The 20,403-nt window shown below is 38.5% G+C and overlaps 2 protein-coding genes across 2 annotated transcripts in view; one reads left to right on the top strand and one right to left on the bottom strand.

Annotated features, from left to right (window-relative positions):
• The window catches only part of crls1 (cardiolipin synthase 1), a 66,808-nt gene that overhangs the window by 18,804 nt on the left and 27,601 nt on the right, over positions 1-20,403 (top strand). The window lies entirely within an intron of this gene.
• On the bottom strand, positions 6,257-20,092 carry LOC140730621 (uncharacterized). Its single transcript, XM_073051333.1, has 5 exons — positions 19,862-20,092; positions 17,667-18,422; positions 15,295-15,499; positions 11,467-11,604; positions 6,257-9,810 (listed from the first exon to the last, which is right to left on the bottom strand). Exons 2-5 carry the CDS (start codon positions 18,391-18,393, stop codon positions 6,690-6,692), a joined length of 4,191 nt encoding a protein of 1,396 aa, XP_072907434.1. The 5' UTR covers positions 18,394-18,422; positions 19,862-20,092; the 3' UTR covers positions 6,257-6,689.

Genomic DNA, 20,403 nt, shown 5'->3' with positions numbered 1-20,403 from the left:
AAGTACTGATCTAGCACAAAAAATGTTGTTGGGTCTTCATTTCATAAAATAATCCATATATGTCTTTTCGATGGTGGTTGCTGATACTCTGAAGTGTTGCAAAGCATCTCAAATTACTGATGCATTGTGCAGTGAGAGTTCAGCACAATGTTTTTATCTGGTCTAAAGGAAATAGCATATTCAAGCTAAGCATATGTATGCTTTGTTCTGTTTTTATTTATGATTTGTAGAAATGAAGCACTTGCAACATCAGATTTCTCAACTACCAAAATATGACTTGCAATGTAGTCCTTCAAGCAACCTTTTTGAAGATGAATTGCTGTTTATTCAGAGTTTTTACATAAGCATTTTACAGATATATTGGTGCAAAATTTAGGAGCAAAAAGCTGTCTGAAATCATCCAGTTCCATATTTTGTCTCATTGATATTTGGCTTTGTGCATTGGACAGATTTTAAAACCAATTAAAACTCCCATTTGTTAATGGCTGTCCAGAAAATCAAAATCACACAGTGGATTCCAATCAATTGGGACACATCAGGACCAGTACATTTTAGCCCAATTACCGGTAATTGATTGCCCCAATTAGCTGCAGTTCAATGCAAATTATTAAAAAGGTATATTTAAAAAAAAGTAGTTTAATTGAGTACCAAATTACGTATTTAAATAAAACACAGAACAAATTAGAATACTATCAATACTACTACAGTACTATAAAACTATTATTTGCTAATTTTTTATTTGTTGAGATACAACATGGAGTAAGGCCCTTCTGGCCCCTCAAGCTACACCGCCCAGCAACCCCTGTTACAACCCTAGCCTAATCATGGGACAATTTACAATGATCAGTTAATCATCCAATCTGTACATCTTTGGACTGTGGGAGGAAACCGGAGCACCCGGAGGAAACCCACACAGCCATGGGTTACACTGCTTACAGGTGGCCTTATTGATGGAGGAATTCATCCAATGTACACTGCTGTTCTTTTGATTGATTCTAAATGAATAAAATCAGTGCAGATAATGGACTGCCTTCATACAATCCCTTCACTATTGCATTCTCCAAATTTTCATTTTCATTGTAACATTCAAGGTGATTGTCGATAACTTCAAATTTTCCGTATTGCCTAACTTGTTGAAATAATGAAATCATTTCATTTTCCCTCCACGCTGTTTCTGGCACCTCCAAGCCTGAATTCTTGAATCTGCAGTTCAGAATTGTCTTGCAGCTTCATTTCTCACCAACTATCAGTGACAAAAATCACTGGCTTTTAAGCATCCACACATGCAAATGATGCTATTGAAAAACTGTTTGCTCAAAGCACGGTGTAGTGCCTAATACACAAGTGGATGAGAATGATGCTAGTTAGAAACTGTTTGGCAACAGTCTCCTGTCCCAATTAAGCGGCATAGTGTCCCAAAGAAACAGAGAATACAGACTATTTTCTCGATTAGTTTTTATTCTTTAAGAGCTGTCCCGAATAAGCAGCTGCCCTGATTAACCCATGGCCCAATTAACTGGAATAATGGCAGTCAACGCAAAGGATCATCCTCATGCTAATTTGTTTGAATGTTCTGTGGGAGTATTAAATCAAGATGACAAAATTAACTGTTGTCCCTGATTATTAAGTAAATACATCTTAAATGCTAGTTTATAATTAAAAACCAGTTCATTTTGTTTTGCTATACTAATATGAAAATGTGTACCTTTTATACAAATTTTATTACAAAATGGGAATGTGTGTTTTACAGTGCCTCATGCTGTCACAAATATTATTTTGCTAGGATCCGTTGCAAAACATCATCACAGAACACTTTAATGATCTTCTAAGTGTATACTGTTGTAAGTGTCTTGACTTGTTGCGTCATGGTTTTGTATGCAATTCAAATGCACAGAAACATGAGCTGCAGAGAGTGGTGGTTTCTGACCAATAAATCATGGTCACATCCTTTCTGCTACATTGGTAATATTTGCAGGAACTGTTACCTCAAGAAGGCAATATCCATCATCAAAGATTCTCGCCATCTTTTCACCATCAGCAGGAGGTGCAGAAGCCTTGCGTCTCACATCACCAAATTCAAGATTAGCTTCATCCCTCTAACTAACTAATTCTTGAACCAAATGGGGATAAAACAGAATCACTACAGTTTAACAACACTGTGACTAATTGCTATGCACTAAATTGGATTTTTTTTTAGTTTTCTTCTCTTGTAAACATAGTGAATTTTTGTTAAATCTGCTTGTATGATGCTGTGTGCCTGTGATGCTGCTGTAAGTAGCTTGTTCATTACACCAGTGCATACATGGACTTGTGCATATGACAATAAACTTCGACTTGGAAAACTGTCATTTTTTTTAACTACAACATGGAGACAACATTTCCTCCTCCTGTATCAATAATCAGCTCCTTAGTTTGCTGATGTTGAATACAAATTTGTTGTGGCACCATTCAGCCAGATTTTCAATCTCCATCCTAGATGCTGATTCATTGCCACCTTCAGCCTCACCGTCTGCAATACCTACTGGAAGTATGCATCAATTTTATTTTGTCATTTAATGTACAGTGTAGAACAAGCCCTTCTGGCCTGTTGGGCTGTGACAGCCAGCAGCCCACCTATTACACCCTAGCCTAATCACAGAACGATGTACAATGACCAATTAGCCTACTATCTGGTACAGTCGAAGACGTAGAAGGAAACTGGAGTACACGTGGAAGGACTAGACAGACTTTTTATTTTACAAAGGATGCTGGAATTGAACTCTGAACTTCAATTTCCCCAAGACGTAAAAGTGTTGTACGAACTGCTATGCAACTGTGGCACCCCCAAAATTTAATATGTCACTTGTATACAGTTGCAAGGAAAAGTTTGTGAACCCTTTGCAATTCCATGGTTTTCTGCATTAATTACTCATTAAAATGTGGTCTGATCTTCATCTAAGTCACAATAATAGACAAATCTGTTGAGATTAACGGCAATTGTACTTTTCATGTCTTTATTGAACACATTGTTTAATCATTCACAGTCCAGGCTGGAAAAAGTATGTGAATCCTTGTATTTAATAACTAGTAGAATCTCCTTTAGCAATAATAACCTCCACCAAATGATTCCTGTAGCTGCAGATCAGACCTGCAGAATGGCGAAGATGAATTTTAGACAATTCCTCCATACAAAACTTTTAGTTCATCTATATTTCTGGGATATCTTGCATGAACAGTCCTCTTCAGGTCATGTCACAGCATCTCAAGTGGGTTAAGGTCTGGTCTGTGACTTGGCTATTCCAAAACACAAATTTTCTTCTTATTAAATCATTCTTTTGTTGATTTACTCTTGTGTTTTGGTTCATTGTCTTGTTGCATTATCCAACTTCTATTAAGCTTCAGGTGACAGACAGCTACTCTGACATTCTCCTGTAAAATGACGATGTAATTTTGAATTCACTGTTCCCTCAATGATTGCAAGCTGTCCAGGCCATTACGCAGCAATGTAGCCCCAAACCATAGTGCTTCACAGTTGGGATGAGGTTTTGGTGTTGGTATGTAGTGCCCTCTTTCCTCTAAGCCCAGCAGTGTGCATTTCTGCCAAAAAAAAGTTTAACTTCAGTCTCATTTGTCCTCAGAACATTGTCCCAGGAGTGTTGTGGAATATCCAGGCGATCTTTTGCAAGCTCAAGATGTGCAGCAGTGGTTTCCTCCATTGTTTCCTTCCATGAACACCATGCTGGTTCAGTGTTTTTCTTAAAAGTGAACATGTGGGCAGAGACTTTAGCAAGTTCCAGAGATCTCTGGAGATCTTTTGGTGTTACCCTTGAGTTCTTTTTCACCCTCTTCAGCATTCATTGACTCCAAATAGCTTTTGCAGAAGACATTACTCTAGAGGTTCACATACTTTTTTGAACCTAGACTGTGATTGTTTAAATGGTGTCCTCAGTATTGATGAGAAGTACAATTACTTGTGTGTTATTAGTTTAGGCAGACTGTGTTGTCTATTATTGTGATTTAGATAAAGATCAGACAACATTTTATGAGTAATTAATGCAGAAAACCAGGTAATTGCAAAGGATTCACAAACTTTTTCTTGCAACTGTATGTAACATTGCATACATTATAGTACAAGAATATGATGAAAAATAATGCACATATGGAATACTTTGTTATTGTTCATCCATACTTTTTATGGAAGGGATTTCAGAGTATTTCTCAGACTGGTGGCAATATGTGATGGCAAATGCAATTTCATGGATTGCTTTTTTTTTGTAGGAAGAGTGGTTTGAAGATAGTTTTGGAAAGATGGATTTTGGCTATCAGAATAGTTTGAATTAGTACAAATTTTAAAAAGATTGCTGAATAGATTGAGGAGGTTAAGGCCTGTTTTCTGGACAATCATAATGAGTAGTTTGTGTGAACCCTGCAGGATAGTAAAAATTGGTTTTATTTGGTAGAAAGAGTGAAGAAAAGGCAATATCGAGGATTTTGGCTATCAGTTTGTATTAGAAAAGGAATGCTGAATACCTGGAGGAGGTTAAGGCCTACTACTGGTATACCTGGATAACTGAACCCTGCAGAACAGTAAAATATAGTTGGGAATTGAGTCCTCGTTTAGTGGAAAGTTTGAGGAGGTCCAAAGGGGGGAATGGAAAGGAGGCTGATGTGATGGGTATGCAAGGTTTAGATTATGAATGGCTTTGGGAAAGAAAAAATCAGCACTTTGGAGATTATTGGATAGTTTGGATGATGAACAGTTTAAATGAACAGCTTTGATTAATTACTGTGGTTATGGCAGCAGATACTGCGGGGAATTGATGTAAGTGTCTGTAGGATGGAATCAAAGCAAGTGATTTGATACTCCGAGTAAATGGACAGAGTTGTATGACACTGGATGTTTGAACAAGTTGGTTAGAGTAATAGTAAATGGTTTAGGGCAGGTTTAGTCAGTGGGTGGTTACAAGGATGAATGAGAGAAATGGGCAGTAAATTGTTGCAAAATTGGATAGCTGTGAAGTCAGTGATTTAATGTAATGTATTTATCAGAAGAGAAGCATAAACCAAACTCCTGGATTGGGAATCTGTGCCCAGGTAAAGAAGCTGAAGCAGGATATGAGGTATTATTTAATCTTAGAAATGATGCTTTTATATAAGATATTATTTCATATTTAAAACCTGAATAAACATTATAAAACTCAAGATTTATTGTGACATCTTTAGTAAGTTAGAAGTGGCTTTACCCAGTCACACAGCGGAATGAATTCTACTCAAGGATATTTATGAAGCAAAGCCATGAAAACTCCTTAGGTGTGAGGCATGATATATAGTAGGTGCTTATGAAGAAAAAATAAAATGCTGTAAATGTAGGTGACTGTATGCCTAATTCCCCCCCTACTCTCAGTTTAAAAAAAAAACTGAAACCATGCAGTGGAAAAGGCATCATTTGTGGAAGAATTTCAGATGGTGATGAGGAGGCAAGCAGGAGTGAGATGAATCAGCTGGTTCAGTGGCATTGCAACAACTTTGTTGCATTCAATGTCAGTAAGACCCAAGAATTGATTGTGAACTTTAGGAAGGGGAAGTCGAGGAAATGAACACTAATCCTTATCAAGGGATCAGCAGTGAAAAGGGTGAGCAGTTTGAAGTTCCTTGATGTCAGAATGTCTAATGATCTGTCCTGGACCCAACATATTGATGCAATTCCAAAGGAGGAACAGCGGTGGCTATATATTAGGAGTTTGGGGAGATTTGGTATGTCACCAAAGACTAACAAATTTTTCCAGAGAGCATTCTAACTGGTTGTATCGCGTCTGGTATGGAGGGACTTCGCACAGGATCAGAAAAAGTTGTAAACTCTGCCAGCTCCAGCTCCATTATAGGCTGCCTTGCGTGGAGGACATCTTCGGAAGACAATACTACGAAAAGGTGGCATTGATCATTAAGGACCCCCCCATCATCTAGAACATGTCCCCTTAGTGCTGCAGTCAAGGAGAAGGCTGAGTAGCCAGAAGAGACTCACTTAACATTTTTGGAATAGCTTCTTCCCCACCGGCTCACCGTATTTATTTTTGGTTTCTTCTTTTGCTCTACTTATTTAATTATAAATATTTTTCCTATGGTAATTTGTAATTTTCCTAAATATGTAATATTATGTATTACACTCTACTGCTGCAGCAAAATAACAAATTTCATGAGGTATGCAATGATATTAAACCTAATTCTAATTCAAAACAGTTGGTTGACCATTTAAAAATCCATCTTTTTATTTCTCAGTTGGAAGGTGTTTGCATCAAAAGCATTCACTGATTTGATCCCCCAGAATTTGTTATTTATTCTTTACAGATCACATTTCCTCTTTCAGCCACATGCCAATTTGTATTACAGTTTGCTCTTTAAAGAGCAGTGCAACACTGGAGATTTTTTTTGATAAATCCTTTTATTATCTAAGGTAGTAAATACAGGAAATGTTTTATTTAATTTCACATATTTACGTAATTCCTTCACATAGCAATCTGAGTAAATGATTGAAAATCTGCACCTTGTACACTTAATGAAACCATACTTTTATAAATAACAGTATAGTTTGAATGATTGCAAAAGAACAAACAACAGTTGATGAGATGTATAAGATTCCAAAATATAATTATAAAATTGTTACATAGTTAATTTTAGGCAGGTTTTCCTTGGAGTGGTTTTAAGTTTTAACTTTAAAGAATCTGTTCAGAGTCTGGACTATTTGTGTGTTCTGTTCTTGGATCTGCTAGCTCCAGATGGTCTTCAAATGCTGGATTTTGCAAACTAAGGGGATCCAAGCTTATGCGTGATAAACTAGTTAATCGTCCCCTTTGATAAATTTTGCACAAGCAGAACGATAGTGTGATTACAAGTATGAAAAGAATGGCAATAATGACAGTAGAGGCTATATAAAATATATTATTGTAGTTTGGTTTAGTCTTGAATATATAGCATGAGCCTTTTGAAGGCCAGATGCTATTTGTGGTACTTGATCCTGCTTTATTCACAGCCACCACACAGGTATGATATGTGCTGTCTGCAGTAAGGTCACGTAAAGTGTATCTTCGATATGTCGGTTTGATGGTGTCAGTCTTGTACAAACGTCTGTTGTCATCAGATTGATAAATAATATAGTAATACATTACTGTAGAGCTAGGAGCACACCAGAAGATTTCTGCTGAATTGTCTGTAATCTTCATAACCTTTTGTATTTTCACTGGATCCGGTATAACATCTTCTCCAGCTGTGACAGGGCAAAGACAGCCTGTCAAATGTTGCAAGTCATGACAAGGTACTTGCCAGTGTCTACATGGATCATAATTACAGTCACCAGGCATAGGGCTTGTGATTTCTTCTTTTTCCAACGAGTCTGTATCGTCATCTTCAATGTGTATAAATACGGGCCCCTTTTTGGGTGTGTATGTTGCTGTCTGCATTGTTACTGTTGAGTATTGTTTAGTACCTGATTGTACTCTGGTAAACAGTGGGTAGTGTTTATTGTCATTTTGATCACTGGTAGTGATCAGGTTAGCTATAGTCCCAGTTTGACTTCTGATTGTTCCTGTATCGTCTCTGGATGTTGTTGGGTAAGATTTGTTCCAAGTTGGATCTCTGGCTGCTGGTGTCTGAAATTCAGTCCCACTTTCATCTCTGGTTGTCAGTGGGAGAGGTACAGTCCCAGTTTGTTCTCTGATTATCAGTGGGTGAGGTTCAGTCCCATTTTCTTCTCTGGTTGTCAATGGGTGAGGTTCAGTCCCATTTTCTTCTCTGGTTGTCAATGGGTGAGGTTCGGTCTCAGTTTGTTCTCTGGTTGTCAATGGGTGAGGTTCAGTCCCATTTTCTTCTCTGGTTGTCAATGGGTGAGGTTCAGTCGCAGTTTGTTCTCTGGTTGGGTGAGGTTCAGTCCCAGTTTGTTCTCTGGTTGGGAGAGGTTCAGTCCCCGTTTGTTCTTTGGTTGGGTGAGGTTCAGTCCCCGTTTGTTCTCTGGTTGGGTGAGGTTCAGTTGCAGTTTGTTCGCTGGTTGGGTGAGGTTCAGTCCCAGTTTGTTCTCTGGTTGTTGGGTGAGGTTCGGTTCCAATTTGTTCTCTGGTTGGGAGAGGTTCAGTCCCAGTTTGTTCTCTGTTTGGGAGAGGTTTGGTCCCAGTTTGTTCTCTGGTTGGGAGAGGTTCAGTCCCAGTTTGTTCTCTGGTTGGGAGAGGTTCAGTCCCAGTTTGTTCTCTGGTTGGGAGAGGTTCGGTCCCAGTTTGTTCACTGGTTGGGTGAGGTTCAGTCCCAGTTTGTTCTCTGATTATCAGTGGGAGAGGTTTGGTCCCAGTTTGTTCTCTGGTTGGGAGAGGTTCGGTCCCAGTTTGTTCACTGGTTGGGTGAGGTTCAGTCCCAGTTTGTTCTCTGATTATCAGTGGGAGAGGTTCAGTCCCAGTTTGTTCTCTGGTTGGGAGAGGTTCGGTCCCAGTTTGTACTCTGGTTGGGTGAAGTTCAGACCCAGTTTCATCTCTGGTTGTCAGTGGGTGCAGTTCAGTCCCATTTTGTTCGTTGGTTGTTGGGTGAGGTTTGGTCCCAGTTTGTTCTCTGGTTGGGTGAGGTTCGGTCTCAGTTTGTTCTCTGGTTGGGTGAGGTTCAGTCCCAGTTTGTTCTCTGGTTGGGTGAGGTTCGGTCTCAGTTTGTTCTCTGGTTGGGAGAGGTTCAGTCCCAGTTTGTTCTCTGATTATCAGTGGGTGAGGTTCAGTCCCATTTTGTTCGTTGGTTGTTGGGTGAGGTTTGGTCCCAGTTTGTACTCTGGTTGGGTGAGGTTCAGACCCAGTTTCATCTCTGGTTGTCAGTGGATGTAGTTCAGTCCCATTTTGTTCGTTGGTTGTTGGGTGAGGTTTGGTCCCAGTTTGTTCTCTGGTTGGGTGAGGTTCGGTCCCAGTTTGTTCTCTGGTTGGGTGAGGTTTGGTCCCAGTTTGTTCTCCGGTTGGGAGAGGTTCAGTCCCAGTTTGTTCTCTGGTTGGGTGAGGTTCAGTCCCAGTTTGTTCTCTGGTTGGGTGAGGTTCAGACCCAGTTTCATCTCTGGTTGTCAGTGGGTGTAGTTCAGTCCCATTTTGTTCGTTGGTTGTTGGGTGAGGTTTGGTCCCAGTTTGTTCTCTGGTTGGGTGAGGTTCAGTCCCAGTTTCTTTTGTGGTTGTCAGTGAGTGACGTTTAGTCCTACAGTGGTATTTGGTTGTGGGGTAAAGCTTGGCCCTCATTTGATCTCTGATAGTTCTGGATTGACTTCTGCCAGTTGTCATTGGATAAGGTTTGGTCACAGTTCCTTTTCTGATGCTTGGGTCAATCTCAGTCTCTGATTCTCCTCCATTATTTGTTGTGTGAGGACCAGTCTCTGTGTGATCTGTGGTGGTTTGGGGGTTGTGTTTAGCTGTTGTTTGATATCTGCTTGTGATAGGCAGTGTTAATGCAATTTTTATGCTTGATTTAATTTTATTCCAAGTTTCATTATTAGATCTTTCTTTGGTCTGCAGAGTACCAAAGTGTGGATGAGAAGGTGTTTTAAGGAGTAGTAATGCATGGAGCAGGTTAGTACTATTTGTGAAAGATGTGAAGCTTAATTGAAACTTGGTTGAACATTGTATTGGTAATTTGCTGCTTAACTTGACCTTGATCCCTGAAGGATTCTGATATACTGCTGTCGTATGCTCTTGCTGTTGGTTTTGTACAGTTCTGCTGTAAGTCTGCAATTCTTCTGTAGCCCTTCCATTTCTATTGCATTCGTCAATGAAGCCAGGCAATAAAATCTGTCTTTGAGGACCATACTTTACACATCCGGTATCGTTTGCTCTTTTACACATGTAGGAAGGCAAGTTACGGAGCATTAAAAAACAGAGTTAATTATATGATCAAAACATAATATTTAATTGTTTATTCTCCAATCAAAACTATGCCAGAAAATTGTATATTTATCACCCAAAACTTCAGCGGTAATTGTATGTAATAATTGGTGTCAAGATTATGACCAATATTAGTCCATTTATAGTAACTAAAAACACAGAAGCCTGCAGCCTCTAATTATACAGTAAGCTTCTGTCCTTTTAGTTTACTGTTTGACATTGATGTAATCAGCATTTGACCGCTAACTGCTATTATTAGGAGTGAGTGTCCTGCAAAGATCACACCAAGAGCACAACTTGCAACATTGAAGGAGGTGCAAAAGGACCCAAGGGTAACAACAAAAGACATGCAGAAATCTCTAGAACTTGCTAAAGTTTCTGATCATGTGTCCACTACAAGAAAAACACTGGAAGGACACCACAGAGGAAACCACTGATCTCCAATAAAAAAGCATTGCTGCATGTTTTAAGTTTGCACATAAAACAAAAGTTGAACTTTTTGGGAGAAATGCGCACTGCTGTGTTTGGAGAAAACAGGCCACTGCACACCAACACCAAAACCTCATCCCAACTGTGAAGCATGGTGGAAGGAGCATCATGGTTTGGGGCGGCTTTGCTGTCTCAGGACCTGGACAGCTTGCAAACGTTGAGGGGACAATTAATTCAAAATTGTATCAAGCCATTTTACAGGAGGATATCAGGGTAGCGGAACATCACCTGAAGCTTAATGCAAGTTGTATGATGTACAAGACAGTGATCTGAAACAAGAGCAAATCAACAACAGAATGGTTTAAAAAGAAGAAAATTTGTGTTTTTGAATGGCCAAGTTAGAGTCCAGACCTTAACCCAATTGATATGCTGTGGCATGACTTGAAGAGGGCTGTTCCTGCAACGTATCCCAGAAATATTGATGAACTGAAACAGTTTTGTATGGAGAAATGGTCTAAAATTCATCCTTGCCATTGTGCACGTCTGATCAGCAGCTGCAGGATATTTTTGATGGAAGTTATTGCTGCTAAAGGAGGTTCTACTAGTTACTGACTTCAAGGACTTGTACATTTTCCAGCCTGGATTGTGAATGATTGAACAGTGTGTTCAATAAAAACATGTAAAGTACAATTGTTTGTGTGTTATTGTGTACAATTGTTACTGTATTTTGTTATTAGTTTAGGCATTTTTTTTGTCTGTCTGTGACTTAGATGAAGATCAGATCACATTTTATGAGTAGTGCAGAAAGCCAGATAATTGCAAAGGGTTCCCAATCATTTGTGTTTATATAGAAATATTTGTTAAAACAAAGGGTAGATACTTTGAAAGCTGGTTGTGAGGGGTGTGGTTGGTAGGTTGAAATAATAAAAGTGTGATGAGAAGCATTTGTGGAAATCTGGCAATGATTAGATGGAGAAGACCTGAATTACATGCAGAGCTCCATCCATTTTGGTGCTGGTGGAGAAAGTTTTGAGAGGAGAATGTGGTGGTAGGTAGTTAAGGATGAAGACAAGCAGGTTATTTTTGTCACAGTCAACTAAATGTTATTCTCAAATATGGCATTCTGTTTCTATATGCGTAATTACAAAAATTACACTATGGTAAAGATAGCCCTTACCTGTTCAGAAATGTCTTTTCTGGTTCCTTAATCAACCAGGCAAGTTCACAGCTACAAACCAGATGGTTTCCAGAAAGGGTTATTTTGATGGTTGAATTGGTGAATAATTTCCAGGGTCTGAATTCTGTTAGGTTGCAACTAGAACAGCAAATAGCAACAATTTAAATGTTTTTTTTTGCTGTTTTAATCTCCTTTATGGTCCTTTTAAATAATTTTATTTTGTTGCACTGAGCCATACAGGATCTGATCCTCCTGAATGCATTTGGCCTCTGTCCATTGTAACTTTCTTTGTGATTGCATGGTCTTTGCACATTTTGTAATCTACAGACTCTTAACATTACATACAGTGCTGGCTGAATTGTGTCTGCTTTTTTAATTTTATTGTTTCTAGTAGGTATTGTGGCACAAATTGTCCCCCATTGACTACTTCATGTTCTAGTTATAATGGTTAAACATACCCTGTTTGGCTGGAATTGTTATTGTGGTATTTGGAACATAACAGTGCTTAATATTGCAGCACTCCCCAAAATAATCAGCATAATTCTTTTCTGACCAAGTTCCTTTTACTTTAATTACAGGATGATTTTAAATTGGCCAAATATATCTCCATTATTATATCACAGTAAGTTCATTAATTTGAATGATTATGTTTTTTTTGGTTAAAATTATTTTTTAAAAACCCTTTTGGTCCAGAACCACAAGATGGTGATGCATCTAATCGGAATCCAGCTCCAAGTAGTGGTACAATTGTTCGTCCTTTCCATCTTTCGTACGATCACAAGGCACTGCTGGATATTTAGAATACCAGGTACTGCAAGTCTACCTCACTGGTGAGTCATTGGATGGCGGATGTGCTTCACAGCTTGGGCTTATTGCATTCTGTGTTGTCACCTGCTACAGCCACCGGGGGGAGAAACTGTCAGAAGCAGTGTGCATGGAAACAAAAACTCAAAAAGTGTAGAGGTATTCTTGTGTGATTAAAGGCGAAACCCTGCAAGTCAGCTCTCCTGTCAATTCTGCTTTGAGAGGATCGATCACTGGAAAATAAAGTAGATTAACCTGTGTCTGAGACTGAATCAGCATGACATAAGGAACAGCTGTATGCTCACTCTGATGGAAACGTGGGGCTCCAGGATAGGACTCCTGAGGCAGCCATCCAATTAGAGAGTTTTGTCTCTTTTTGGGCTTTTAGAATTCCCTCAATTTCTGGCAAAACCCATGGTGGAGAGGTATCTTAATAAGAACTGGTATGTGAACACTTTTCGCCTTTGGTAGAGTTCTTAATGGTGAAGTGCAGGCCCTTCTGTTTTCCAAGGGGCTTCACTGCTATTGTGATTGTGGCTGTATACATTCCTACCCCTGTGCTAATGCACCAATGACTTGCAGACCACCCACCTCGATGGTTTAAACCAGTTCAAAGGGAGGTAAAGAGCTGGCTGGAAGGAGCAACCTTAGCATTAGGAAACTATTTTGAAAACACGGACTGGAGCATGTTCAGGGAAACCCTCATCATTGTGGGACTATTTTGAAAACTTGGACTTGAATGTGTTTGGGGAGGTGGCTACCTATGACCATCATATTAACATATATGAATATGTGAGATCTGTGACTGGCTACATAGAGAAGTGCATTGGGGGTTTTGTTATTAAGCAAATCTATGTGACGGCAAATCAGAAGCCATGGCTGATAATTGAGGTCCGGGCATGGCTGAGAGATTGGGAAGCTGCTTTCAGACTGGGGGATAAGAGAGCTTTCAGGTCAGCGGGAGCTGTTTTCCCACACCATAGGAAGGTAAAATGAGATTATTCACAGGGAACATACAGCAGAGATATGAGACGCATGTTGCAGGGTATTCAGACCATAATGAACTACAAGTCTGCTCTGCATATCAATGACAGTGACACTCCTCTTTCTGACAGTCTGAATGTCTTTTACACTCGGTTTGATGCATGGAATAACGTGCAGATGAAGAAGGAACCCTTCCTATTGAGAAGCAGGCACTCTGACTGGCCGCAGCTGATATGAGGAAGACCATAGCCAGGGTCAACCCAGGTAAAGCTGCAGGGCTTGATAATGTACCTGGTCAGGTGCTGAGGGATTGTGCAGCCATCTAATGGATATCTTCAATATTTCTCTGGAATAATGGACTGTCTCCCTAGGCTTCATCCCGGTGCCCAACACGGTGACAGTAACCTGCCTGACTACTGTCCAGTGGCACTGATCACAACAATAATGGAGTGTGCTTTGGTTGGCTGGTTATGGATCTCATTAAATCCCAACTCCCTGTCACATTGGACCCTTTCTATTTTGCTTATCACCCAGGTTGGTCTGCTGATGCTGATGCACTCCACTCCATCCTGTCACACCTGGAAAATTGTGCCTCATGTGCCTGAATGCTGCTTATTGCCTAGCTTGGTGTTAAATATGATCACCCCTCAGAAACCGGTGGATAAACTGTCCTCACTGCTCTCTGTAACTGCATCCTGGACTTACTGACAGAAAGGCCACAGTCATGCTGTGTTGGTGGAACCATCTCTTGCTCCGTCATGCTGAATGTTGTTGGCCCCCAGGGTGCATGCTCAGTTCACTGCTGACACAACAGTGGTTGCCCTATTCATCAAAGACCACGAGACGGTGTACAGAGTGGAGATAGAGCAGCTGGTAGAATTGTGCGTGCACTATAATTTGAGTCTCAATCTGGACAAGACCAAAGAGAACATTAGGAACATGCACGCTGACCTTTCCCCACTGCACAGAAATGGCTGCTCTGTGGGAGCAGCAAGTTTTTGGGAGTGCACATAATGGATACATACTGCACACTTGGTTCCTCAACACCACCTCTTTCATCAAGAAAGCATAGCAGCATCTCCACTTCCTGAGGAGACAGAGATGAATGCAGCTTCTCTCCCCCACATTCTAACCAATTCCTACAGGAACATCACTGAAAGTGTCTTTAACCAGCTCCATCACCCTCTAGTATGGGAATTGCCAGGCATCTGATTGCAAGACCTACAAAGGATTGCAAGGACAGCTGAGATATTTATCAGGACTGCTGTGTACACAGGGCTCTCGGTATTGTTAATGATCCCTCCCATCTGTCTAAGTAGCATTAGGACAAGAACTGTTAGAATGGGAAACAGCTTCTTCCCCCAGGCTGTAAGACATCTGAACTCCCTGCTACTACCCTGGTCCCGCTACCACCCTGGTCCCATCAATATGAAGTGCTGGTTGCATTATAGCTTTATACTGTTTACTTATTTGTGTCATAAATGAAAATTACTTGTAATATTACTTTGTGAGTTATATGTACGACACAGTGCATCTTGGTCTGGAGGGACATTGTTCTGTTGGCGGTGTTCATGCATATGGTTGGATGACGATAAATTGAACTTGAAATTGTTGTTCCAAGTAAAAAGCGTATAATTTGCTATACTCGTCTAGCTTTAGCACCCCTTTTAAAAGGTTTAACTAAGCATTTGAACTAAGACCAGGCTAATAAAAACAGAAAATGCAGGAAGCACTGAGCAGGCCAGACAAAGAGAAAAAGTTAACATTTCAGATCAAAGACCTTTTGTCAGAACTGTGAAAGAAAAATATCATGAATTTATAAGGTTAAACAGGTATATGACCTTAAGTGCATTTATATCATATATTGGCATGCACAGGTATGTATTAAATTTTCCAAATGAAAACTTTAATAAATATTTAAATACGTAAGTATTTAATAAATAACTGGAAAAATATCATAGAAGGATAGGTATTTAAATTATTTCTCAACAAAATGTATTATGGAAATAGATTTACTTATAGGAAGGTTGAATAATTTACCTTTTGAGAGAAAGTGTCTGTAAATGTGGGAGTTGTTCAAACATACTACTTTTCACAAAGTGTAGTTGGGAATTTTCTTCCAAGTTCACTTGAGTAAGATTTGAAGTGTAGAGAAATAGATCATCAGGCAGAGACTGAAGAAAGGGCATTCTCCTCATCCATAGGATCTGCAAATTGCTTAATCCTTCAAAACACTGTGGGTCAACTGTAATTGTAAAATTAGTGATTATCTAGTGTATTCATTCCTTTAAAAAACCATGTACAGAAAGATGTTATAGTTTACGATGGGAAAATCAGAGATTATGGCTGTTTCAGAAATGAGTACCTCTTTAAATCTACAATTTATCCCAATCCTTGTAAATTATTGAAAATTATATTTGTAACAGCAGCAGAAATGTTTTTTGACATTTATGTTCATGGCTATTTTTAGTGACTGATACATAGGATTTTTTTTAAGCTTCTTCATTAAGAGTTTACCAACTTGAATACAAATAAATTTTCCTTACCCTGACTTTACATGTTTGTCCTGGCTCCTTCAGTAAATCAGTTACCGGTATGTGTTATATTCGGATGATCTTTTTCACATTCAGGTCATAAAAAGTGAATATCAGCTGCGAAAGGTGTAGAAGTCATAGAGCGTACTTAACTACTTTAGCTAGGGTATTATTTTTTTAAACAGCTGAAGAACTCATCTTGCAAATATATGACAAAATTTGAGGAACTATTTAGCGAAAGCTTTTGTAGGTTGGGAAGAAAAGACACAACATTTGGAGTGTGATGTCTTATTTTATTTGTGAAACATGGTTAGTTTTGAATGCTTCTAAGAACACCTGATTTAAAATAAACAACCAATGTATTATTTTCAAATGTTGCTGTTGAAATAGATGAAGTGCTCTTCTTTTGTTTGGGATATCAGAATGAAGAATTAACTAAGCTGCTGAATATGTCCTTCAAGTAATGCTACCAGTGAATATTTTTGTCAGGTCAAATACCAATTCCTGACTTTCTCCTTTCTCTGCCTCTTGAGTCACTACCTCTACTCTCCCGCACAATCCAAATTCACTTCAGTGGTTGTTGTTCAGTCGTCAAGTCAAGTCTGACTCTTCAACCTCATGGACCATAGCGTCCATAGGGTTTTCATGGCAAGATATGGAAGTGGATTGCCAGGCTTTTCTTCCGCACAGATGCTGCTGCTGCCCAGCTGGGTGGGTTTGAACTCGGGACCATCTGCCCTGAAGTCCAGTACTGATGCCACTACACCACCAACTGGCCCACTTCAGTGGTAGTTTAGTCTATTTTTAATGTATGTTGTCATCTAATTTAATTCTTAATTTCTGAATAAAATGTTTTAAATGCAAGGTTATTAAATTTGCTAAGCACAGTTGGCATGGTAAATTCTGACATTCCTTGCCTGACATTTATTTTTGATAAAGTTGGTTTATTATTTGATAGCCATTTGATGTGTTTTAAAGTTTTGAGTGTGTGCTTCAAATTCAGGAACTTGAATAAACGGGGGTAGAGGTGAAATGGTTGTACAAAAAACAAACTACTGGAGGAACTCGGTGGGTGAGACAGCATCTGAGTGGTAAAGGGACAGTCGATAGTGTCTTGATCTGAGATGTTGACTATTCCTTTGCCTCCGCAGATATGTCCTGGTGCATTGAGTTCCTCCAGCAGTTTGTAATCTGCTACAGATTACAGAATCTGCAGTCTCATGTGTCTCTGAAATGGGTGAACATTGTTTTAATCATATTATTCTCCTTGGCAGTCCTAAGCACCACCAACAACATTTCTACCGTATGTTGCCTGCCGTGTAATGCAAAATCTGTTGCGTTGAATTTTAAAATGTAGCTGTAATGTGATAAAACTTTAAATTTGAATACTGCTGAAAATGTTTTAATCTTTTTTTTGTCTCTCTCTGTTACTTGTGAATAAGCAGATTTTAAATGGAACTTATAAAATTGCAAGCTCTTGTGATACGGTATTCATTATTGAAGTATTTTAAAGAAATCAAGTTGTAATCAAGCTCTTCAGAAATGCATTCATGAACATAAGTGCCATCATGACATTTGTGAATCTATGTAGTATAGGCAATTAACAAATTTTCCAGAAATGGATAACTCAGTAGGGGGAGAATACAGTTTGATTGGATGGGCCTACTTTTTGTGTGGTGTTTTTGAGATCAATATAAGGAAATACATTTTGCATTCAAATTGTGCAGTCTTCTGTGTGCACTGATTTTAGGTGAATTTTCCATGAAAAGCTGGTGCAATTGAGCAGAATCTCTAGGCTAAGTAAGTTCATTTCTTCTTTGAGAGGGCACTACATTTTTGTGGTACAGAATTTAACAAATTGAGCATAGTAGTACTTACAGGTTTTGAAAAGGTTTTCACTCAGATCAAGGGTTTCGATACTTTTTGTTTCAGATGCAAATGCTTTGTAACTGCATGATTCCAAAGATGTTGAGGACAGGTTTAGGTAACGTAGCTTGGGGAAAGGATTGAATTCATAAGGGCTAATTTCTTGCAAAGGATTTCCTTCAAGTCTTAGCGTCCTGAGATTAGGCCCCTGAAATTTCCATTGTGACCTTGTAAAGTTATTATAGCTGAGATCCAGTGAAACAATGTGTGGGAGCTTTGTCCCTGAAGACCCAATTTTTGAGATGTTATTATGGCTTAGAAGTAAAATTTTCAATTTGTGAAGATCCATAAACTCTGAAAAATTAACCCACTGAATGACGTTCTTCCTCAAGTCAAGAAATTCGAGAGCTGTGGGTAGACATGTTGGGACAGTTGTAAGTTGATTGCTGGCTATATTCAAACGCCTTAATGTTGTTATGTTTAGGGATCCACAGGGCAAGCTGTTGTAAGTCAGATTGTTCTGTGACAGCTCGAGTATTTCCAGACCACTCAAACTTTGGAAGGCATTAACTGGAATACTACTAATGTTCATTCTTGACAGGTGAAGCTGAGTATCATTTTGAGAATAAGTTTTCATAAGGTAGAATGAAAAGTGCTTAGACTTATCAATTGGTGAACCAGCGATTCTTGGGTGATTAAAAATTGTCTCCACTAGTAGGAACAGAGCCACAAGTTCCATTTCTAATAAAAACTATTGCACCCTGGTTCCTAAGGAGGGAAAAGAAAACACATTCAAGGTGAATTGTTGTTGCTGTTTAATATTCAGTTCTTATATGCAACCTCAAGATAATTTTAATCACTATTTTATCTAATTTTATATAATGTTTTCTGCTTACAGTTTTTACATTATTCAATGTCCGGTTTCCAGAATAAATCTTCTGTCTAGGAATAAGATTTAACTGACAACCAAATTAGCAGGTAAAATATTTTGTAGTGGCCGTCTAAGGTTGTGAATAAAAGCCATAAAACTATTAGCTTCTGTTAGAAGTTCCCTTCTCCAGGACGTAGCCTATCTTCCCAGGTTCAGTAAACCAGATCATGTCAAAAAGAGCCAGTGGAATTTTGAGTATGTTTGTAAGGTCCTGCATTTCATTCCTATTTCCTAATTTTTTTTTGGTTCACCCTACACTTTGATCTTTATGTTTGGATTAGGGATGCTACTTACAATTAATTGCAAGGCCCAAACATCTAGCCTGTCTCAGTTTATTCCAACTAAAGTCTACTTGGATAGCAAATCAGCATTTTTTTTTACAGCTATGCCACAACATCTTAGAGTTTTGAGCACATTTTATGTTTAAATATTGTACTCCCAAATAGTGAAAAGAACTAAAGATACTTGAGGTAAATCATTTTTTGTGTACTAGAGACTTTGATTTTTTTACCACACTAGATTTTATTAGTTTTATTGATTAACATAAGATATGTCATTTAGTTGTTTGATTTATAAAAAAGTCTATTAACTTTTTAAAATAGCTGCTAGGACACAAGTGTTTTATTCACAAGTTGGTTATGAATTTTCTTGCATGCTGTTGTAATTTTAACATTGGTATAACTACATGATACAAATGAAGACAATTGCCAGCCTTACATAGGGATCAATTCTTGCTGTTGATTGTTCTAATTCCGACAAAAAAACACACACACACACATATTATATGTACATATTTTATGTGTGTGTGGGGGGTGTGGTGTTGTGATGGATGATATTTTTCATGTTGCTGTAATTTTGAATTAATAACAGATTCTGAATATAGTTTACTTCATACTGTTTTGCCATTCTCATCTCCATATCTATTTACAAAACTGTATTGAATGCTCCCGTGAATTTTTGTTAAATCTAAAAGCACAACTTTTAACTTTTAACTGGTGTTTTCTTTACTCAAAGGATTGTATTTAACTGTGTAAACTTGAATTATGTTTTCTTATTTTTGTAATAAATTTGGGTAAAGACTAAAAGGTGCACATAATAGTTAAGCATTAATTCCACAAAGGTAGAACAATTTGTGATCTTATTTTTTCTAACCTGTAATTTAACATTTTGTAGAAAATTTGCCAGCACTGGCGAAGTAATATGATGCTTAATTATCAAGAATATTTACAGTAGCTACAACAGCATTCTCTGAAAGTAAAACATCTGTTACACTTACCAAATTGATCACAGTACTGATTTAGGCTGTGTGAAGCAAATTATTTTCAGCTTGTTGAATGGATGTCCCAGTTGTATGGAGTGAATCAATCAGATGACTTTTAACCCTTGCTGATTTTCTATAAGTATTTGCATGTGTTGTAAAGGAAGAATAGTTGAACGTGTGCAGTTCCATGCATTACCAAGTCCTTGCGGACTCTGGTCACAGAGTCTGTGTCGTTCATGTGACTGCTTTGTTTCTTTTGTGGTGGATGTACATTCCTCCAGCAGCTCTTGGAATGTAACCTGCTTTGATAGCAGAATGCCTCAGATACTGAGGGTTAGCGGGCTTTAATTAACTAGAAATATTCAAATTGGATTTGTGGGTGATCTACAGATTAAAAATTACTCTGATTTTAATGGGAAAATAAGACATAGTTAAGGCAAAGACTAGGTTAACCCATTTTCCAGAAACACTTATCAAGAGTAATTTCTTTGGAAGAGGTGTGGGAAGGGAATGAACTATGTTTATTATGAGACATTTTTCTGGCCAACAAAGTGAGA

The sequence above is a fragment of the Hemitrygon akajei genome, chromosome 7 (assembly GCF_048418815.1).
Source record: "Hemitrygon akajei chromosome 7, sHemAka1.3, whole genome shotgun sequence".
NCBI lineage: Eukaryota > Metazoa > Chordata > Chondrichthyes > Myliobatiformes > Dasyatidae > Hemitrygon > Hemitrygon akajei.
Note: the sequence above shows the minus strand (reverse complement) of the source record. Positions and strands in the feature narration are given on the sequence as shown.